Source organism: Rattus rattus, chromosome 12 (assembly GCF_011064425.1).
Source record: "Rattus rattus isolate New Zealand chromosome 12, Rrattus_CSIRO_v1, whole genome shotgun sequence".
NCBI lineage: Eukaryota > Metazoa > Chordata > Mammalia > Rodentia > Muridae > Rattus > Rattus rattus.
The window spans coordinates 21,618,702-21,641,875 of NC_046165.1; the positions used below are offsets into that span (position 1 = coordinate 21,618,702).

The 23,174-nt window shown below is 41.3% G+C and overlaps 1 protein-coding gene across 3 annotated transcripts; it reads left to right on the top strand.

Moving 5' to 3' along the window:
- Positions 1 to 765: 765 nt before the first annotated feature.
- Fbxl3 (F-box and leucine rich repeat protein 3) lies at positions 766 to 21,223 on the top strand. Of its 3 annotated transcripts, none has more exons than XM_032917351.1 (5): positions 766 to 1,847; positions 5,637 to 5,985; positions 8,900 to 9,022; positions 12,115 to 12,286; positions 18,726 to 21,223. In XM_032917351.1, exons 2-5 carry the CDS (start codon positions 5,638 to 5,640, stop codon positions 19,367 to 19,369), a joined length of 1,287 nt encoding a protein of 428 aa, XP_032773242.1. In that variant the 5' UTR covers positions 766 to 1,847; position 5,637; the 3' UTR covers positions 19,370 to 21,223. The 3 variants fall into 3 exon arrangements, with proteins under 3 accessions (XP_032773242.1, XP_032773241.1, XP_032773243.1); XM_032917350.1 differs by having other exon boundaries at positions 767 to 2,024; XM_032917352.1 differs by lacking the exon at positions 766 to 1,847 and adding an exon at positions 2,146 to 2,380.
- Positions 21,224 to 23,174: the final 1,951 nt, after the last annotated feature.

The following is a 23,174-nucleotide window of genomic DNA, read 5'->3' on the forward strand; positions in this document are numbered from 1 at the left end:
TAATTCCTCATTTGACTTTTTAAAATATACTCATTAACTAACACAGAAAACTATGCGTACGAAGGTATATTGTGATATTTCAGTTAGTGTATTCCTTTAAAGTGTTTAGTATTTAATTTTATGTGTCTGAGTGTTTGCCTGCATGTATGTCTGTGCCCCCTTTCAGATCTCCTGGGACTGGAGTTATGAATGGTTGTGAAGCACCCTGTGGGTGCTGGGATCTTCTACAGAAGCACCAAGTCCTCCTAACTGCAGAGTAGCTCTCCAGCCCCATCAGTTCATGTATACAACGTTTAATGTTTAAATCAGGTTGATCATTCTAACTCCTCAAACATATTTTTTTCTGGTTAAAAACATTAAAACTCCTTCCTTCTAGTTTGTTCAAATGCACAATATATTATGTATGGTGACATTATCAAGCTTATGGTTTTAAGTGTGTGACAGAACCTGTTCTCATGACTTTGAGCTGGAGGGACAGCTCAGCAGTTAAGAGTGCTTGCTGTTCTTCCAACTGGCCCGAGTTCAGTCACGGCACTCAGGACGAGCAGCTCACACCTGTCTGCAGGTAACTCCAGCTCCAGGGAATCCAACATCCATTTCAGACCCCACAGGCACTACACTCGTGTCCGCGCGCGCGCGCGCGTGCACACACACACACACACACACACACACACACACACACCTATAACAAAATGAAAATAAAGGTTATAAAGCTACTAATAAATTTAAAACATACATGAAAAGCCTTTTAAAGTTCAGCATGTTTTTGCTGGCTATGACTGCACATTTCTTCAATCTCAGGATTGGTCAGGCAGAGTTTGATGGATCTGAGTTCCAAGCCAGCCAGGGGTACAAAGTGAAACTCGGTATAAAGAAATGGGAAGAGGAGGGTAGGAGACAGAAGAGAGAGGAGGTTGGAAGGAGAGAAGAGCTATTTACTCTGGAAAAATAACACAGAGCAGAAGGCACGGTATACAGCCAACCTTAAGATTTTCTGTGAACTTTTCTTATTTTAAGAAAAGTCGGCATCTCCAAGTCCAAACTTCTAAAAACAAGTCAAATAGGTAGCATCTAAAAGACGCCTTGACTTACAAAACGCTCCGCCAGGGGTCTTCGTTTAATTAGCTATCCGCTTCTTTACACTTTTCCCTATGTGGTTCAGAAAAGAAATCTCAGACTTCGGGGTTCTATTTCATAAGTAAATAGTGGTTATGAAAAAGTTATGACTCATTTAAAAAAGCCTTGGAAAAACGGAAATGCAAATGCAAATGCTGTCTTAAGAAATCAGTCGCGATCGAAACGTTAACCATGTTGGTTTATTATTTTTTTTCCTGTGTGCAGACAGCACCTTTGGCCGCGCCCTCTTCGCGGAGGTGGGTCGCTGTCAGCTGATGTTTACGTCCGGTAGGGGTGGGTCGGGTTTTGCAGACACTCCTCTCTCTTCCGCGTCGGCTCCACCGCCCTAAACTTTCCGGGTTTAACCCTGGGAAAGGCCTGGCGCTCCTAGTTAACTTCAACCCGCCCACATTCCGCCCCTAAACAAACTTCTCCAGGGACAGTCCCCGAGACTGGAGCCGCCCCGGCGCGCGCGCGCGCCCAGGCCCCTCGGCCGCGCGCCCGCCAGCTCGGGCGGAGACGCGCAGAGGCAAGCGCGCGGCCGCGAGCCCCGGGCGCCATTTTGGATTCTGTAACTGGGCCGAGGCTCGGGGCTCGCTGCTGTTGGCTGCTGTTGGCCGCTGCTCGCCGAGGGCGTCTCGGGCGGCGACGAGGAGGTGCCGGGGCGAAGGACGCAGACTGCGCGGGACAGAGAAAGGAAGCTTTCCGCCCGGGCAGCCGGAGCCGCAAAGGTGGAGCCGCGTCGGCGCCTGCCGCGGACCAGCGTCTCGGATGCGGGCGGAGCGCGGGGGCCGCGACGGCGGGAGCGCGGAGACGGGGCCCCGGGAGGCCTCATGTGAGAGCCGCGGGAGCCGCCGCCGCCCGCGCAGCCCGGGGTGGTGTGTGGGGGAAGCCGCCCCCGGCAGCAGGTACGGCGGAGGTTCGGGGCCGCAGCCCGGAGTCGGGCGGGGAGGTCGGCGGCGGCCGGGGGCGCGCGCGGGAACGCCCCGCCTGGACCTCAGTACTTGTCAACAAGGCGTGGCGCGCGCTCGGCGGCCGCGTGTGGCGGGGCTGGGTGACGGGCTCCTCTGGGCTCGCCCTCAGCAGCGCGGGGGCAGGAAGCTGGAAAGCCCGGGGGCCTGGGCAGGGCGGAGGGAAAAGTCTGAGAAAACCGGGTTGAGGAGGCGCCCAGTGGAAAACTTGGCGAACTTAAGTGCAGCCGCTCCGGTCGCACTGCAGACCTCCACCCGGAAGCAGCCAGGTCAGGGCATCTCCAAGCCGCGAGGTGAGAGCGGGCGGCGTCTTGTTGGTATTGGTGCCTATCCCACTTGCCCAGATGTTTTATCTTTTGCTTACACGAAAAGGCTAATTTTAAAAATCTCCCTGAACCCTTTATAAAGATGTCTGTTATTCTAAAACTCTCACCCGGGTTATCTGTGTGCCGGCTGCTGTTTATGTCTGTGCTCTCACCATTCTGACAGTTAATCTCTTTCAATATTGTTCGATTCTTATATTACAACCAAAGAATGTATGTTAGGTTTCCTTCCACGTAAAGCAAAACAAAAGGACAAATGCGAATGTAGTGCCAGAACGGGACTTTTAAAGCTTAAGTGCAAATGCGTTTTTTAAAAATCTTTGCATGTCCAGAATTTGTAAATGTCTGAGTAAGGAAAGTTTGACTCTTCGTTTTGGTTTGAGGAAATGTTTGATTAGCTCACTAATTCTTGGTGCTGCTCACTAGTTACTAGGTGTCCGTCATTACTTTTCCTCCCAGACACTTGATCCGAATACTAGCAAAAGTTCCTGCCACCTTAGTTTCTTTGGGTTCCGGAGACATTGCAATAAATCACAACCGCTAGGGCCCAGGTTTTCTGTGCTTAGAAAATCTTATTGATATTTATTGTCCTGTTTTGATACACCACGCCTCTCCTGTTCAGATAGCAAGAGCACTTTCACTTCTTCTAGAAGCAGTATAAAAACCCATTACTGTAAATCTCTAGTATACTAGTGAATTGTTCAACTTTATACAGCATCGCTTCATGTGTAGATAATTAAAATAAAAGCATTGCAAACTTTGAATTAAAAAGACCAACAAGGGAAAAGCAATATTTAAAACGTTATTAGGTCATCATTCACTAATGTTACTTTTACACCTAATAGTGCACAGCACATTTTAACATTTAGTCTGTTCATTTTCTATTGCTAGTGACATTAGTTTCATACTGCTTATGATAGTCTGTAGACTTTTTAGCTGTTGATAAACTAATAAGTACTAATACATATTTTGATGATCCATGTATTCAGTTTATATTTAGATCAAGTATAACGCTATACTTGATCTTCCTTACTGAAGGTGTTTTTACGTTGTCCGACTTCCTCCTCCCAGAGGAGAGCTGGATTGAAATATACTTGATTTAGGTAGAACTGTGTTGGAAGGCAGAGGCAGTGGATCTCTGATTCCAAGGCTGGCCAGACTGACATAGTGAGCCTGTCTCACATAAAAATTGTATAAACTTAGGGTCAGCAGAGTGCCGTTAAAGTGTGGTGAGTGAGGCTGCCATCCTTGTGTTGGTTTTGAGTCTGTACACTTGACTGTAAACGAAGTGTTTGACCTTTACCTCCTCGCTTTAGAGGATTTCTCCAGATGTGGCAGAGCCTCCTGGCATGAGGTCTGGAAGTAGGAAGATAGTGTCATCTTTTTTGAATCTGTATCTCAGAATTCTGAGCAGTTTTTGTCAATAAGAAAGTTTGAGTTCTAAATAGCAGACTCTTTGTTCTTTGACCCAAATTGAAATGCTAAAATTAAAGTTAAACCTTCAGGAGAAGTTAAAGTTGGAAAGTGGGTCATAATGACAGGCTAACCCCTAGTAGGGCTTTTTTTTTTTTTTTTTTAATTTTAAAAAATGGCACTGTTAATCATTCTAACTTTATTCTGAACACATTTAAAAGTCTATTCGTAGATTCATAAATAAGTTTGGTTCTTCCATAAAGCCATCTTGTCACCTCTCATTTTGTTTTCTGAATTCTCCTTTTACTCAATACTATGCCCTTTTGAGTGTGTCTAGGTGCAGGCACAACAAAGAAGGGACTGCTCCTCTTTTAAGGCCTCCTGGACTGACAGTGTAGGGTTGTGCCCTCCAAAGTCCTGTTTCTGCTCTCCAGCCCTCGGTGCTAAAGTCTGTACACGTGCAAGTCCTTCATTCCACAGAGGAGCCAGAGTCTTACGTCATGATTTGTCACAAGTTGGTTGGAGTTAAGCCATCCTTTTGAGTCTTGATTGGACCAGTGCCTTATTAGAATTACTCTCTAAACAATCACTGTAGATCCTAGACTAAATAGTAGTACCAAGGAGTGGCCCAGCTTACTCTAGAATGCAGTGTAAATCAAGTAACAAATCAAAATGTGTCCTTTGGAACTTTGATTGTATGAAATAACTGTGTACAGTGTAGAAAGGAAAAAAGCATATTGGAAAAAATAACTGGGACTTGTGTAATCCCACTGCCCGTTGTTAGCTGATACACTCAGTTAGTGATGGCCCTTGCCAGTGTGCTTCTCTACACCACTGCTCCACATCTACACCACTGCTCCCTCTCCTTATTTGAAAGAAAAATTAAACTGTTCTTCACATTCTGGACAATCACTTCTTTGTGCGATGGCTTTCATACTGGGCTCTAGTATTTCATTTTTCACAAGAACGGTGTATCTAAAGAACACTGCTTTGCAAACTGAAGCATCTGACAGTCTTGTAATTTCCTAAAGCCATGGAGCTCCTTTGAAGTGTAGCTAGGATTCAAACCTAGAGAGCTTGGTCTTAGAGCTTATGGTAGAGTTTGCCACGAACATCTCCTCTATCCAAGAAGCAAATGGCATGAGGTGGGTAAGAATATGTAGAAAAAGCATGGAAGTAACATTCAGAAAATCACAGAAAAAGCAGTAATGTGTTGGGAGAAGAGACCATATCCTGGCTGAAAGGACAACACACAATCAGGTACTTGGCTGTAATTAGTCAGGCTATTTCATGCTGCTACAGGTTGAGCTCAGGCCTGGAGTTAGTTAAGGCAAGGTCTTTACCATTGGGCTGAACTCTCAATCCAAGTTTACTTACATTAAGCAGAGGTTGGCTGTGTACAGTGATGCCACATGTGCAGGTCTGTTGACCACTCAGCTTTCACCCTCTCTAGAGTCTAGAGGTTCATGCGATCCTTGGTCCACCTCAAATTTGACAGAAAAATTGGATAATATCATCGCAGGCCCTCCTTTACAGTTACTTTAAGTAGTTGACTATAAGTTTTGAGTTATAGATTCATGGGTTACTTAAATGATAAGTAGTTCTAAGTATAAAAGTTTAAAATCACCCCAGAAATGTTCATCTCCACTAGCAGTTTTCATTGTATTTTTGTATTCTCCTTGAATTGTTGGTTCCGGTTTTCATGCATATTTCTGTTTAACTGTCCAAATCCAAACACATGGTTCAGTGACAGAAAATGAATTTGATTAAAAGTTGAGTAGGATGGGGGAAAATGATGGCTTTCTCTAAATAGGATGAAACGAGGAGGAAGAGATAGTGACCAGGACTCACCTGAGGAAGGCACTGCTGAGAAGCCTAAGAAACCAAGGACAACACATGAGTGCTCGCAGCCTTGTGACTGGGGTAACCTTCTTCAGGACATTGTCCTCCACGTTTTTAAGTATTTGCCTCTTCTTGACCGGGCTCATGCTTCTCAAGTGTGCCGGAATTGGAATCAGGTATTTCACATGCCTGACTTGTGGCGATGTTTTGAATTTGAACTGAATCAGCCAGCTACATCTTACTTGAAAGCTACACATCCAGAGCTGATCAAACAGATTATTAAGAGGCATTCAAATCATCTGCAGTATGTCAGCTTCAAGGTAATACCCCCACTCCTTCTGTTAGAAAATAGAAGCATGTTTACTGGCTTTAATATTAACCAATACAACTTCTTATGTCCTTAAAATAGTTAAATTTTCAGGGAAAGTGCTTAATGTTTTAAAATTATTGCATGCCTTAGAGTTCTTTACAAATAATTTTTATATTTGCTGGAACTAAAATAGTCCTTTACAGTTAATTTCTTAAAAGAGCAAAGGAAGCCACTAAGTGAGCATAAATAATTGACTCAAGTTTGAACTTAATGGTGAATGGTTGGCAGCAAATTCGAGGAAAGAGAACTAAACAATAAACATTAGGGCCGTGGGTCTCAGCCTACTGGTCCAGACTCCTTTAGGGTGTTACATTGTTACTTTATGAAGTAACTTTTATGGTTGGGGTCACAATAACATGAGGAACTGTATCAAAGGTTCATAGCCTTAGGAAGGTTAAAAACCACTGCATTGTGGCTGGTTTGGTTTGGGATTTGATTTGGGGTGGGTTTTTGGTCTTGTTTTGGTTTTTTTGCTTTTGTTTTTGTTTTTTTTTTGTTTTGTTTTTGTTTGGTGGTGGTGGTGGTGGTGGTGGTGGTGGTGGTGGTGGTGGTGGTGGTGGTGGTGGTGGTGGTGGTGGTGGTGGTGGTGGTGGTGGTGGTGTTTTGAAACAGGGTTTTTCCAAATAGTTTTGGCTGTCCTGGAACTCATTCTGTAGATCAGGCTGGTCTCACTCTCAATTGCCTGCCTCCGCTCCTGAGTGCTGGGATTAAAGGAGTGCATGGTGTGGTATGTTTTTACCTTAAAAAACAAAACAAAACAAAACAAAAATATATAGAGACTAAATAATTTGAGAATATTTTAGAAGAAAACAGGAGGATTCGTGGAAAAATGGACATGTTGCAATGGACATATAAGATTCACAAATATTGAGGTGGGTGAGGGAGGAGGCATTGAGATATGAATGATATTGATTGCAGTAGCTCATGTGAGAACAAACGTCCATCACACTGTATTTTGAAGAGAAGAAAGAAATATGGGATGCTTGCTGACTCCTTAACGCTAATTGTTTCCTATATGATTTCTAAATGGTAATTATTGTTAAAAGATAAAAGTGGGCTAAAAAGCATGCTGGGGAGTCTGAGGCAAGAGTCAACAGTTTAAGGCCTTCCTGTCCTATATACAGTCAGAACTTATCTCTTCAAAATGGTAAAGATAAAAAACAAAAACTGTAGTAAAAGGACAAGAATTGCCTGGTTTCCCTCTATTTTCTGTTTGCTAAAGGGCCATGATAAATCTGTTCTAAGCAGTGGTCCTAACCCAGAGCTTCATGCCATCACTAGATGCTATCTTCCTTGTGAGATAGGAGACCTTGGTAGTAAGTGTGACTGAAGAGATTGTGTGCATAAAAGCAGTAGCTTGTTAGGCATAGCATTGTCAGTTATAGCCAAAGAGAAAGTTCTCAGGATACCTGTTAAGACCAGCCGGGGCTGAGGGTGAGTTCAATGCTAGCCAGAGGTACTTAGCAGGAAGGACTCTGTGTCAAGAGGGAAAAAAAGGTGCCTAGTTCATTAATTTTACTGGACTTCACTGATAATGATTAGTGTGGATGCATCCCACAGATACCTATTGATAGAAATTATTGTTTTGTTTATCTGAAATTCCAATTGGATGTATTATTTGTTTGATAAGGGGTAGGATTCAAGCAAACAAATGTTGAGGAATTCCTTCCCCCCTCCGTGGAGGGAACCTGAAGTGCTTTCCCTTCGGTTTTATTCATCTTTGAGTTGCCCTAGAGCATTGCAATGGCGAATCTATAGAAAGGAATTGTAAAGATCATTCCTGCATATGGTAGGTCAGCTGGGTTCTCTGACACAAGTCAGCTCTGTCCAACATACATGACTCATACGTCCAACTGTGTTTAACATTTCTCATGCGGGATGTCTGCGTGTGAAGAAGTATTTTCTAATTTAGAAAGCAGACACGTTGCAGGGATTAGTCTGGCTTCTTAGTGGTTAGTATAGACTGAAAAAACTTAGAGTCAGATTTATTAGTCCAGTCAGTGCTTTTCAAACTGTTCAGTAGACTCACCAAGGGAAGTGTAAAGGCAAAAACCGTGCTCAGTCCCCTCAGAGTCTCTCAGCCACGTGGTTTAAGCATAAGAATGGGAATGTCTTCAGTACTTGATGACTTTCACGTGATCCGGCAAGTTCATTTTGAAAACTACAATTAGTACGCTAGTTTCACACACTATAGCATTTAAGAGCACCTTTGGGATTCAGTAAAACACAAATTTAGAAATAAGAATAATGGTACTATATTTTAACATTTTTAGTCTAGAGGAAAACTGATGTTTCCCCTTCAGGGGTTGGTGTTTGATAATGTTTTCTTCAAGAAACGTCTCAGCAGGAAGTGTGTAAGAGCAGCTGCCTCTATTTTGGTTCCTATTATTTTGTGCTTGTTTAGTTAGACACCCTTATTTTATTCTATATTTATCTTTCTATTAAAAGCGTTAGAGAATTTCAGGTTGTGTGGTTCATCTGAGAATTCTAAACAAATAGATACTAGTTTCTTCTGGTGCCCTGAAACAGTTCATCATAGACACTGTTTACATGTATTATGTGATTTGACCAAGTACAAATTATTACTGAAACACAAAATTGATTGATTTTATAGTTAGTTTGAAATAAGTCAATTTAGTCTTACAGCACCAAATTTACATATATACATATATATGTGTGTGTATACTATAATGAACACATTCTTGAAAATTAGACTGAGGCTGTGGGACAGAGATGATTGAAAATCCTTGTCCTTTAAATGATAATGGGCCAAATTAGTAACTATATTTCTTGCCTTTATAAGATTAAGATACTCAAAGAGAAATGTGGGTATGTACGTGAATAAGCCGTGTTTTCTTTCTAAGGTGGACAGCAGCAAAGAATCCGCTGAAGCAGCTTGTGATATATTATCGCAGCTTGTGAATTGCTCTTTAAAAACGCTTGGACTTATTTCAACTGCTCGGCCAAGCTTTATGGATCTACCAAAGGTATCTGCTGGGCTGGTGTATTTCCTTTTGCAGAGGAATCCATTGTTAGTGCCTACAGTGAGGCAGACAGGACAGCAGAGCAGGATGTGCACTGGAGAGCTGGTGGTGGTTTACAGTCTTGAGAAAGTATTTAGAATGCAATTTTAAGGAGTTTTTAATTTCTTTGTGTGTATAAGCATCCTATTTCCATGTAAGTATGTGTGCCTCATGTGTGTCTGAAGCCTGCAGAGGCCAGAAAAAGGTGTCATATCCCCAGGATCTGGAGTTACAGGCAGGTAGGAGTTAGCATGTGGGTGCTGGTAACCAAACCTAGGTCCTGTACCAGAACAGCAGTACAATATGCTCTCAAGCAGTACCTGGTTGTTGGTGATGTTAGAGCAAGTGACCTGACAGAAGGCCGCTGAGTAGTGGAAGTGCTAAAAGGAGCGAGTGGAACTGAGGCTAACCATGTCAGAAAGAGGGCCATGGGCACTGCTGCTTTCTGAGCCTTCAGATCAGGTGGGTGAAGTGAAACATCACAAGTAGGAATGCAGGGTCGAGCAGCTGTACTCTGCTCAGAATGTAAACTCTTCTGACAAATGTACTTTAAGCAAAGTTAATGTCTATAGAGTTTGGATTATCTGCCATTTAATTATTCTTAGGAGAATTTAACTACTGTTTGTGTTGGTCTATATCTAATTAAACAACAGTGTACCATACAAGTGTTCTTTTTAAAAACTTGGGGTTTTTTTGGTTACATTTAGTTGGTGTGTGTACACATGTGGCAGTTGGGACAGCTTACAGGAACCTCTCTCTTTCTGCCACGTGGGTTCCAGGGTTGGGACTCGGTTTGTAAAACGTAGCGGTAATTGCCCTTGACCCACACCTGTTCTCTTTGAAATAGAAAACTTATCAGAATGCCTTCGAGAAGGCCAGAAAGCTGCTCTCTGGTTTGCACCCAGTAGCAATGTGTGTTTGTGTTACTGAGAATCGCATCTGTGGCCTTGCAAGTGTCCTAACCACTGAGCAGCATCCCCAAAGTAGCTAATTGCAATTTGAAAAAGGAATTTTTAAAAGTATGCCACAAAGTAAAATATGTAGGTTAAAGAAAAAAGCTTTATTTTTACTTTAGGTATGTACGTGTTTTTGCCTATGTGTGGGTATGTGTGCTGTGTATATGCCCGATACCCACGGAGACCTGAAGAGCACGTTGGACCCCTAGAGCTCCCCTAGAGCTGCAGTTGTAGGCATCTGTGAGTGGCTGTGTGGTTGCTGGAAGAGCAGCCAGTGTTCTTAACTGATGGGCCATCTCTCCAGCACCAAATATGTAGGCTCGGCTCACAGTTCATTGTACTAGAGGGCCCAGGAAGTGTAAATTATAACTAGTAGGTAATTCTTCCAATTGAATAGCAGAACCCAAATACAATATTGTGAGTTCAAAACCTCTAAGTTTCAGTAATCTTGTACATTTTAAAATAGAATGTTTTCTTAGGAGCAAGGAAGAAAAATGGAAAATAGAATCTGTTTAATGTACCTGAGTCAGGTCTCTGCGACTCTTAGGTCTGGCCATGTACAGATTTGGACTCTTACTCCTAAATTTGGCTGAGGCCAAGTCTTCTGACAGTCCAGAGGATGCCAGTAGAGATAGTTGTTCAAGGTCTCATGCTAGGAGACTGAGTTTACACAGTGTAGGGCCAGCTTTTTCAAGCCTAGTGGGAAGTGAAATACTCTGATATCTTTTTGTACCTGCCATTATTTTTTAAATGTGGCTGGATGGTGGTGGTGGCACACAGCTTTAATTCCAGCACTTGGGGAGCAGAGGCAGACAGATCTCTGCGAGTTCTAGGACAGCCAGGGCTACATGGAGAAATCCTATCTTGGGAAAAAAACAAAAACAAAAAAATTATTTATATAGATTAAACTGTTATAAAGTATTTTGAACATAATTTGATTTATTATTTGGGATCTCAGTTTACATATTATATATGCAGTGCTAATTTAAGAACTGTTGATATAGCTGCTTTAGATGCTTATTGTCCTTTTTAATTTTTGTTTTTTAGAAAAGATTGAAATAAGATTTTCGCTATTCTGAAAAGAATTAAAAATAGAAGAAATATATGTGACCATAGCTACATCAGGACAGAGAGGAAAGACGTTAGTATGTAGTTATGGGCTTACTAGTAAGGAACTGTGATCATGGAAGGTGCACTTGTTTGATTTCAAGATATATGATATTAATGCTTAAGGTATTAAAGCACAATTTTATAAATCAGTTGTTTAGACACAGTAAAGGAAAAGCAAGTTAAGGATTGATACCAGGGAGGTAGTTTTCCTTATGCTTCATTGTCTGTTAGGATGGCTTCCTGCTCTGATCCTGCTGTGGAGAACTTACAGAGGTAGGTGTAGGTTGAGGTTGGCTCTGCGGATGTGTGTGAAGCTTGGTCTTCCTTTTCTTCCCTGAGTTACGTACCCATTGATTGCAGCTCATCTCAGCTCTGATTCACAGTGTGCGCTCTACATATGCTGTCGTTCTTGTTTCTGTACAATTCCTTTTGATTAGGTCTGTGTTCAGTAGATTATAAGTAAAAGACATTAAAATCAAGACTTGAAAATCTTTTAGATTCAGTGTTTTGAGAGGGTTTTAAATTTGGAATTTTTAAATGGATTCTGGTTGTTTTAAAGTCTCTGTATGTGCTTCCATGGTTCAGTTGAGTTACAGCCTTTGAGTTGACTGACTTAAATCTTGATGATTGTCCAGTATTTTCTGTTGATGCTCTTTCTCATGTGGTGCAGTGTACAGGACTTTAGCTTCCAGATATAGTGAGGTGTGCGTGTGGGGGAGACTTAGACTGGGTTATAGGTTCCTCTCTGACCTCTGAGGTTGCTGTCACTTAGGAGTATTCTGAGGCTTGAAGTGACCCTTCCCTCCACAGGCACAAAGGCTTTTCTCAGAGTGCTCCCCTCTTTAACTGTGCTTTGCTAACCTCATGCAGGGCTGCTGCCTTCTAACAGTTTGGAAATTCTTTAGGGCGCAGACAGATATTCGTGGTAAGGAAACCTTGTAACATGTCATTTCTGAAGAACTGAAACTGTTTTAATCTTTTGTCTTTCAGTCTCACTTTATCTCTGCACTGACAGTTGTGTTTGTAAACTCCAAATCCCTGTCCTCACTTAAGATAGACGACACCCCAGTAGATGACCCATCCCTTAAAGTCCTAGTGGCCAACAACAGTGACACACTCAAGCTGCTGAAAATGAGCAGCTGTCCTCATGTCTCTCCAGCAGGTATGTCGTGTTTTTTCCAGACATCTTTTAGTAACTATATTGTTTCTCAAGTTAAGAAATTTGTTTATTTAATAGTTCTGCTAATAAACTTGTAAATGAATTAGCAAAACCATTTTTCTTCAAAAAATACTCAGTGTCCTAATGACAGTAGTAATATCTTCAGTATTCTAGCTTAGACTGACTTCATCCTATTTTCTAGTCATTTTATGTGGCAGATTGAGTATAGCATGGATAAATGACTTGAGAAGAGAGGAAGGCTTCTTAGCTACTCGCTGCAGGAGCAGAGTATCTGACAAAAGCAGCTAAGGGCGGATGAAGCATCTCTGGGCTCAGTTTGTAAGTGCTAGTCACTGTGGTTGTAAGTGCTAGTCACGATGGTTGGGAAGGTTCAGTGTAGGACACAGGACAGCAGAGCCTCGTTGAAGGGTAGGGGAAGTTGAGCCCAGCTATAAAACCTTGGGCCTTAGCCCAGTGCCTCCTTTCTTTTAATCAGGCTCCACCAAAAGCTCCACAACCTTCTAAACCAGCACTAACAGCTGTGACCAAAGTGTACAAGCATGAGTTTGTGAGAGACATTTCACATTGAAACCGCAGGGTGATGCTGTAAGGTCTGCTTAGAGAACTTGTTGAGATAAAATAGAATTCCACTAACTTGAGGTGTAGGTGTCTTGGGTCAGAACAGTCACAGTTACTTCTTACATAGAGATGCATTTAAGTATGGTTGCCTTTTTTGAGAGAGAATTCTCTTTAAAACTTAAATTGTAGGAATAACATTGTAAGAGGTCTTTCCAGCTACTTTATGTAGACTTTTCTAAGTTTAGTGCATTGTCCAGAGTGAGATTTTTTGAATTACAAGTGACTCGTTCATACTGAAGAGTATAAATGTGTTCTCATCCTCGTGCTGATGGTTCATTGCTGACCTCTCCGCTGCTGAAGCCCCTCCCTGTCTTCAGCGGTGTTGGCCAGCAGTCTGTTAGTGCTGGTTTGTTTTATTTTCCTAGTATAGCAAAGGATTGGAATTCCCTGAAATGACTGACAGAATAGTGTCTACGTCCTCATCACTAACCTTAGAACATCGTCAGTGTGACCAAAAAGCAGCACGACTGTCATGCTACCGCGGTCTAAGCAGTTCACTCAGCTGCTTCGCTTGTTCTCCCAGATCACCGAGGGTCTGGCGATCGGAGTACTAGGCGTGCTGTGTTTACCTATTGTCTCAGCCTCTTGTGCATGATCACTGAAAGGATTACAGAATAGAAGCTAAGAATAGACTAATAGACCTTGGCAGTTAGTTTCTATTTGACCTTGACCACATTTTATTGTCTGCTGTGAGTAAGGTCTGTCTTCCTCAGGTTCATAGTGTATAAAGTCCTTTGTCCCTAACCTCCACCCACCTTGTTTGCTCTTCACTCCCATGTCCTACGAGCTGTGAGCCCTAGAGAAGTGGACTTGTTTTGATCTCCAGTCAGCACTCTGTGCCTTGTGAAATAGTCTGTAAACTTTTTAACCTACTCATCAACACATCATCATCATAAAACTTTTACTGAAAAAGAATTTATGAGCCAGGTGTGGTAGTGCATACCTTTAATCCCAGCACTTGGGAGGCAGAGGCAGGTGGATCTCTGTGAGTTCGAGGGCAACCTAGTCTACAAAGGAAGTTCCAGGACAGCCAGGGTGATTGTACAGATAGACCCTGTCTCAAAAACAACAACAACAAAGAGTGAAACATGATTCTTGACTTTCAGTGTGCGACAGAATAGTGTCTGCATCCTCATCACTTAGAACATTGTCGGTGTGACCAAAATGAAGCATGACTCATGTGCCCAGGTCTAAGCAAAACTATTGCATTTCTGTCTCTGTAGTTTGTCTGTATTGGGTAGTCCCTTGACATGGAGTGTGTGTGTGTGTGTGTGTGTGTGTCTGTGTCTGTCTGTCTGTCTGTGTGTGTCTGTTTCTGTTACTTAGCATGTTTTCAAGGTTGCTTGTGCTGTATATGTATAATCTATTGAAATCTTATTCCTTCTTGTTGCTGTGTAAAATCAGTTGCTGGATATTTGGGTTGCTTCCTGCCTTTTGTGTGTAGCAGGTAATGCGTGTGGAAGTTGCTGTAGTTTGTGCAGACATACTGGTTCTCTTGGTGTTTAGCTAATGATAGGGTTGCCAGCATGCAGTGGCTGTTTCCTCACTTGAGGAACTGTGCTACATGCCACACACTGGCTCCAGTATTGGGTTACCAGAGCAACAAGAAGTGGCAAATCATTCAGCAAAGATGTACTCTGGGAGTTCCGAAGGAAGATGTTAGGGAGGATTTTCCAGAACAAAAAGGACCAAACTCACAGCATTAGATGAGGGTAAGAATGCCCTTGTGCATTCCTCCATCCTCACTAAAGCGCCTTATCTTTCTCATGGCCATCCCAGCTGGTATGTACAAGTCTCATTGTGGTTTGGGTTTGTACACACACAGCCCATCACAGCCTCACTGCCACCTTGCAGGGCCTCTCTTACCCTTGGAACTCACTGAATAACCCAGGTTAGCTGTCAGCCACGGTGAGCCTCCTGTCTCAGCTTCCCAGGATTATAGGTATAAGCTAGATACATTTTCTTGATAATTTTGTTGATGTTTTGGACAGGGTCTCAGTACATAGCCCTGGCTGGCCTGTAATTCTATGTAGACCAGGCTGGCCTTGAATAGTTAATGATGTACCTCCTGCTTCCTGGGTGCTGGAATTAATGGCATGTGCTATTATGCTGTTTAATGACTTTATTTTCATATGCTAATGGACATTTGTATATCTTCTTTGAGAAATACTAATTTAGGTTTTTGCCTGTATTTTTCCTGTAGCTTATTGTTTTAAAAGTGTTTGTCTTTTTATTATTGGCTTGTGTTTGTCACTATTTGGCTATGTATTTAATGCCTTTTACTAGTGCATTATCTGCTATCAGATCTATAGTTTTGTAAGGCAGAGTTGTAGGCAGGTCTCAGGTGGCTGCTGTGACCAGTGTCTGTCAGGGTGGACTCTCTGGAAGTTCCAGGAAAATATCACTTCCGTTCCCTTGTACTGTGGGGTAAGGCTGTGTTGTTGAGCTTGTTGGCACTAATGTCTCTTCTCACTCAGTGTGGTGTGGTGGGGCATGGTCCCTATTAGAGTCGGCTTGCTGATTTCATTATTTTAACTATTTTTATGTATGAAAAAATAATTTATCTAAAACTTGGATTATCTTAAAGCTAGCAGTTAAAGTCCCATGTGCTTTGGCTCTGGCTTCCTTTTCTTGAACTAGCAATGAGTAAATTTGAGTCTGAAACAGCTCTTATTTAGATTAGAACTATCTGTGTAATTTATCTTATAAGGTGAGTTGTGTCATGTACCATAATATGACGATAGGCATGGTGTCCCTTGCCAGATCACAGACAGTGGAATGTAACTCTTGGGGGAAGAGGGCATTTTGAGAGTGATGGTGGCAGCTCCTTTAGTGGCTTCTCTTGCATCTTTAAGATTTTGTGAATATTTTCTCTTCGCGTCGAGCTTTTTGATGTTGCAGAGCTGTGGTTCGGTTGTTTTGCTTGGCTAGGGCATATTTCACTGTATGTGATGTACGCGTGTACCTGGAAGAACAGTGGCTCAGTGACACATGGGCTCTTTATGCACTTTTGCTGGAGTCTTTATTTTGTGGGTCACTTTTTCTGTTGCCTGTTTTTGTCCACTCCTGTAGAGTTTTACTTTACTGGTGGTCTTGCTTTAAATAATAGTTATGCATGAACTTAGAGTCTTTTTGTATTCGAGCTTTGCTATCTTTACCTAGTTGTGTAACTTTAATTTTTTCAAATCTTGTTTTTAATGATGATCCTTAAATGCTTTAAACTCCTTTGTAGCCACGAGAGGTAGTGGGAAAGAAAGGATAAGGGGGAAGTGGACCTGTTTAGAAAGGTTCTTTGGAGCAACGCCCGTCTGTGTTGTCTGGAAACCAGCAGTTCAGTGCACAGGCCAGCAGGCAGCAGCAGCTCGATCCACTCACAGACACTTCACGGATTCACCAGCAGTCCAGATAGGTAGAGTTGGGTTAGTACCAGGGCAAGTTCTTAGCTGTGCCTCTCTCGGGAAAGCGAAGATCAGTGAAAACAAGAGGGCCCACAAGCGCTGCACAGCTAGCTGTACCATCAGGCCAAGCTGTGTCTTCACCACTCCATGGAGTCCTATTTATACCCTCCAAACATCCCATGTCCTCCACGTGCCTTGCTTTCGGACATGCATCCAATCACTTAGAGCTCTTGGTGTGGCAAGAAACTGCAGCACACCGTCAGAAGTGTTTGGTGCATTTCTCTATGGAGTCTGACAAATGAGGCTCAGCTACACAGCGTAAGGTGGACCACATGGTGTCGTTAGCAAAGAATCCTCTCACGTGCTTGCCTTAACAGACCATTCTCTCTCCTGTCTGCTTCAGCAAAACGTTCCTTCACCAGTCTTCCTTAGCCTTTCACACCTGTGTCCACTTTCACGAAGTCTTTCATGTGTTTGCCCCAGCAAAACATCAGCCAACTTTCCAAAGAACTCATAGTTGTCTGTAGTTTGAACTAGAAATATTATTTAATTCCTTAGATTTTGAGTATTTGTGGGTAAACTGATTTAGTACCTAGCACAGCTTGTAAAACAGCAGCAATGAAAATGTGTTTAGTTAACCCTGTCCTTTTTAAATAGAAGAATTGCTTTGAGTAGTGTGTTTTGACTAGTTTAGACACTTCTGGGGCAATTCTCCTATAAAGCTACTTTGGAGATGAAATACTGATCTTTGGTAAAGTCATCTGTTACTAGGATAATAGTTTGGGCAAGCATGTCTTGAATCGGATGGGAGTGTTTAAGAAATTGTTTTCCTTCGAGCTCAAAGCTCTTAACATTATTGCTAATGTTAATGTTTTGCTAATGTGTGGTCCCTTTGACTCATTTAAGAGTGATAATTTCATATATCCTACATTAAATCGGTAAACTATAACCACTTGATAGATCTTTTCTTACTTTTTTTTTTTACTTTTTTATTTTTTTTAATTTTATTTTTTAACTCAGGACCCCATACCATGGAATACTGTGTCTAAATTCTTTTAACTTAATAGCTAAAATTAGCCACTCAGTCACACATACATGTAGTTCTGCTTGTGTACAACATATAAGCTATTGCAGTAGCCATGCAGGATAGTGTGTAATCTAAAAACTGAATCTTAAGGTAGATACCTTCAAGACTGCTCTTTGTTTTGTGTGCTTTATACATTCTTCTGAACTTTAGGATCATCTTATCAAATGCAAGGGTAAAATGCAGTTAAGATTAAAATACAACATCTACCAACATCAAGGTTCTAATATAAAAACATGAATGTCTTTCCACTTGCTTAGGTATCATTAAATATCCTTCAGAAATTCTGAAATTCAGCTAAATTTGTTCTTTTGTTTTCTTTTTGAACAGTATATAAATTACTAGTTCAATTTTTTTTCTCCATCTTTATTAACTTGGGTATTTCTTATTTACATTTCAATTGTTATTCCCTTTCCTGGTTTCCAGGCCAACATCCCCCTAGCCCCTCCCCCTCCCCTTCTATATGGGTGTTCCCCTCCCCATCCTCCCCCCATTGCCGCCCTCCCCGCAACAATCACATTCACTGGGGGTTCAGTCTTAGCAGGACCCAGGGCTTCCCCTTCCACTGGTGCTCTTACTAGGATATTCATTGCTACCTATGAGGTTAGAGTCCAGGGTCAGTCCATGTATAGTCTTTGGGTACTGGCTTAGTCCCTGGAAGCTCTGATAGAATTTTTCTTACTTTGCAAATATTTTGTTTCATTTATATGGTCATATTGTATCCCCTTTCTTTATATTATGATTACATTTTGAATTTCAGAAACTCTTCTAGTCTGTTCTAGTTGAACATGAAATTTTTCTCCAACTGTGAGTTTAGTATTTTTTAATGATATGACAGCTGGCGCTCCAAAACTGAGTTTGAAGCCAACCCTGGGCTACATAATGAGTTCTGGGGAGGGAAAAACACAGTGATGCCCTACATTTCTAGGATAAATCTTACTTCATTATGGCAAATTTTTGAAATGATGGTGGTGATTTTCTTGAGTTATAAATGAGCAACAAGGATATAGAATTGGTTTTATAAGATAAATAATATGAGGGGTTGGGGATTTAGCTCAGTGGTAGAGCGCTTGTCTAGCAAGCGCAAGGCCCTGGGTTCGGTCCCCAGCTCCGAAAAAAAGAAAAGAAAAAAAAAAAAGATAAATAATATGAGTGGGTATAACTTGTAATTCATTATCACAACTGAAGTTTGAAACTGCATTAATTGGTGAAAAGGGAAATGTGGGTATTTTCTAGGACATGCACTTGATTAAACAGTTAAACAGGTAAATTTTATACAATAATTTATAAGTAATTGGGCGTTGTTTCTTCCCCCTGCCAGGGATTCTGTGTGTGGCTGATCAGTGTCATGGCTTACGGGAGCTGGCCCTGAACTACCATTTGCTCAGTGATGAGCTGTTGCTCGCACTGTCTTCTGAAAAGCACGTTCGCTTAGAACATTTGCGCATTGATGTTGTCAGTGAGAACCCGGGACAGACACACTTCCACACGATCCAGAAGAGCAGCTGGGACGCCTTCATCAAGCACTCACCGAAGGTCAACCTAGTGATGTATTTTTTCCTGTACGAAGAGGAGTTTGACCCGTTCTTCCGTTATGAAATCCCTGCCACTCATCTTTACTTTGGGAGATCAGTGAGCAAAGATGTGCTTGGCCGCGTGGGCATGACCTGCCCGCGACTGGTAGAACTGGTAGTGTGTGCCAATGGCTTGCGGCCCCTTGATGAAGAGTTGATTCGCATTGCAGAGCGTTGCAAAAATCTGTCAGCTATTGGGCTGGGGGAGTGTGAGGTCTCGTGTAGTGCCTTTGTCGAGTTTGTAAAGATGTGTGGGGGCCGCCTGTCTCAGTTATCCATTATGGAAGAAGTGTTAATTCCTGACCAGAAGTATAGTTTGGAACAGATTCATTGGGAAGTGTCCAAGCATCTTGGCAGGGTGTGGTTTCCAGACATGATGCCTACGTGGTAAGGGACTGCGTGACAGGGGGCGTGGTGAGTGAGTAGCACCTTCCTTTTAAGAAAACGCATCCTAATAAACGTTTATCTGCTCGAGAGCTGTAATTCTGTTTTGTGGCATAGAAATTTGGCATCGTTGGTGAGCTTCTGTAATGAAGGGCGTTTGTCGGAAGACCTACAGTTTGGTCAGATAACTCCTTTTTTTTTTTTTTTATTTTATTTTTTTTTTGCAGCCTAATAGCAATCAAATGTTTAAAAATTAAAAATGTTGTTCTATATTTGAAAGTAATATCCAATTATGAAAATTAAGTAATTCATAGTCTGAAGGAAACAACCTGAGTGTTGTAATATCTCAGAAGTGTACTAATAGGTTTTCTGAAATGTTCTCTATGCATTTTTTAAAAAAAATGTAAACTTGACATTTTAGGGTCTTCAGTTCTAAATACACCTGTTATAAGGTGTTTAATACAGCTCAGGAAAGTGAGCATTCTGTGAGAGACATGTATGACAGCGCTCAGAAGACACTGGGTGAATGTTTTCAAACATTATGAAGCTGTTTTAAAAATAAAAATATAAATATCAAAGAACTTAGAACACTGATAAATGTTGCCGTGGTTATTAAGGAGGGCACACAGAGAGAGCCAGGATCAAATCTAGAGGACTCTGTGGAGTAGGAGAGAGCTGGCACTTAGCTTTGTATAAACTTTAGGTCCCTGTGTAAAATGCTAAACCACACACATACACTCTTCTCTGTTCTGTCACTAATGTCCGTGGTGCCTGAGGCTTTGTATGTAAAGGAATGCTTTACTCTCTAAGTCTTTATTTAAACTAGTCTTAAACTATTACACAACAATTTAAATGAAAATTTTACTTAAAAACCCAACTGAAATAATTAAAAGTAGAACTTTATAAATTGTTTCAGAACAGTTTGATGAAAGAATATTAGTCTCAGTGAACCGTAGTGATGGCTCATGCTTTCAAGTTTGGAGTGACATAGCTACAATAAATACAGCTTTAAAAATGAAAGAGTATCTGTACAGCTCAGAAACACTAAATTAAAAAAATACATTTCATTATAATTCGAGTAAATACTACTCAGTGAACTGGAACATTTTAATAGGAAAATACAGTTTTGTGATTGTCAATTTGGTTGAAACTGGTATTTTATATTTAAGTTATGTAGCTTTTCCTATTACTTTCATACAAATAAAGGTAGATTCTAGACTCTGTATAGTATAAAGATACTAAGGTTTGGGGTTCTTTGTTCTGTTTTGTTTTTTTAGGTACTGTATGAGCTTGGGTTCTGGGCACTAGTGCTAACAGACGCCTGCTCTGAGAGAAGTTAGAAGTGGTTCACCCCAGCAGCATGTTTCAGTGGGGCTTTTACAAAGCCTGAGGCTATGGAAGCTAACGGTCCTAAAGACAGATGACCTAACTGAGAACAAAACAGAGTGTGGCTTTCTACACAGCTTAAACTTCAAAAGTGATGGCATTCTTTCAGGCGCATCAGTTGAGAAGGAAAAGACCGGCCCAGAGTTCCACGTCAAAGGCAACTCTGAGAACATTTTACCCTTACTGAAGAGTAGGGAGCTCTGGCTGTACAGGAAATACTTGTGCTAGTTGGTTAGGTTCTGGGTTGTTTTTTTAACTTTTCTGAACAACATTGAAAAATGGATTTGATGGTATATAGTCAGTTTTACTAACCAAAGCTTTATTTGAAAACTTAACTTTTTGTACAAATTGAATTACATGCTTGAATACTTTAAGTCACTTTATAAGCAAAATGCATAGCATTTAATTTGTTTATACTGTAAAATATATGTTAAATGGTTTTATCAATTTGAGAATAAAGATAGTTACTACTGCGGTTGTATTTTTATAACTTTAGAGAACTAATCAGACATATACTACAATATATATTATGATAGCTTCAGATCTATTATATGATAGTATTTTAAACAGTCTACTTTGAAGATACAAAACGGCACACTGATTCTATTCTGATGCTCTAATACCTGTGAGACTTACCATGAAATATAAATTCTTTTATGATTAAAAATAAGGGATAGCTTCTTTATATATTCAGAATGAAAGCTATATTCTACTTGGAAATATGACTCTTGGGGTTAAAGCTGGTGGATTCTCTTGGCAGTTGTCAGCATGCACATCATTCATGACTACTTATAAGTCCAGTTCCAGAAGACCGACGCCTTTGCCATCCCTGGGCACCTGCATTCATTTACATAGACAGACCTAGACACCCACACATAATTAAAACAAGGATAGATATTTTTACAAAAACATTCTTAGAGTTTTCTTTAGCCTAGCAAGCCATATTAGAAATCTCTATATAAATCAGAATAGTTTTAAAACAATAGAAATTAATGTATCTTAAGTAAGTTTCAGGAAACAGTCCAATTTGCTGTAATTGGTAATCTAGGCCATCTTTTTAAAATACGCCTTGCTAAACAGTAATAAGTTACTGCAATCTGTTTCCAAAACCTGTTTATATTTGAGGCCATTTTTAGTGTTAGCAAAAAGTAAAAAGTATCACCTGTTTACTGGCCTTAAACCCTCTTTTAAGATAACAAAAGCACTGCCTCAGAGAGTTAAAGGTTATTCTTAGAATTAATTAATAATCAGCTCACCAAAATGTAAATACCTGAATAGTTCCAACAAGGAAGAAACCCTTGAAGGCAGTCAGAAGACCTTGAAGCTACCTGCACATTCAAGGGTAAATACAAATGTGTTTCTTTCAAAAGTTGGCGGGGTGTGGTGGAAGAGACAGGCCGTTCAGAAGGCTAAGCCGGAGGATCGCACATTCAGACACATTCGGGGCCGAGTGAGCTATGAGTGAAAGGCAATCTAGACCTTGTTTTCACAAAGTTAAAAAGGATTGTAGGAATGTAATAGTTCAGTGGTAGACCGCTTCCCTTCCGTGAGTGTGTGTGGGTGTGTGAGAGAGAGACAGACAGACAGATATCCCTAGGCTCAGTACCCCCAGACACATCACACATGAGACGGACTGAAGAATGTATTGTTATTATTGAACACTTTGTATATAATGCATTTTGGTCATTTTCCACTCTCCCTTACTCTGCCATCCTCTCTTGCCGAACTCCCTTCTTCTACTCGTGTCTTTACCCCTTGGGATCCACTAACTCTAATTATGAGAGATGCCCACATGAACAGGGTGGGAGGTTACTGAAACATGGGCAGCTTAGGAGTGGCAATACCACTGGAGAAACTGACTTCTCCTCCCCCCCCCCATACAAGCTACCAGTAATTTGTGAAGGGTGTGGCCCTGAGCCCCGTCCCCATCCATGACGTAATGTTTATAACGCCATCTAGGGCAGATGAACAGTCGCTGGTACACATTGCAGAGTGCAGTTCCCACTGCTTGCCAAGATGGCAGCCTCTCATGGTGCCCCTTGTGATCCCCTAGCCCTGGGTTCCTTCTGCTGTCCCTTCCGTGTTTACTGGGCTTTGGAGGGAGGGACGATAGATGTCGTGTTTCGGGTCTTGTAATGTTTTTCCTGTTGTCTGTCTAGGGAGCCACTATTGAATAGAGGTTCTGAGTGTGTGAGTTACTTCACCTTTTAACTGTTTCCTTCTATCTGCAACAGTAAATTACCCACTAATGAGCCAGATTCATGGGTGATATGTTTACTCTGAAGCCCTAATAGTCAAGCTCTTAGAAGAAATATTACATGTCTGTAAAGTGAACTGACACGGGAATAGAAAAATACCATAACTTAGAACAAAGTTTAATCTGTAGATCCTTGTTTTTGACAAAAAAAAAAAAAAAAAAAAAAAAA

Bases quoted from the DNA above. Each gene is read 5' to 3' on its own strand.
- Fbxl3 (XM_032917350.1), top strand. From the start codon at position 1,888: ATGCGGGCGGAGCGCGGGGGCCGCGACGGCGGGAGCGCGGAGACGGGG. The intron at 2,025-5,636 runs GTACGGCGGAGG...TTCTCTAAATAG, and splicing joins GAAGCCGCCCCCGGCAGCAG to GATGAAACGAGGAGGAAGAG. The intron at 12,287-18,725 runs GTATGTCGTGTT...TCCCCCTGCCAG, and splicing joins TCCTCATGTCTCTCCAGCAG to GGATTCTGTGTGTGGCTGAT.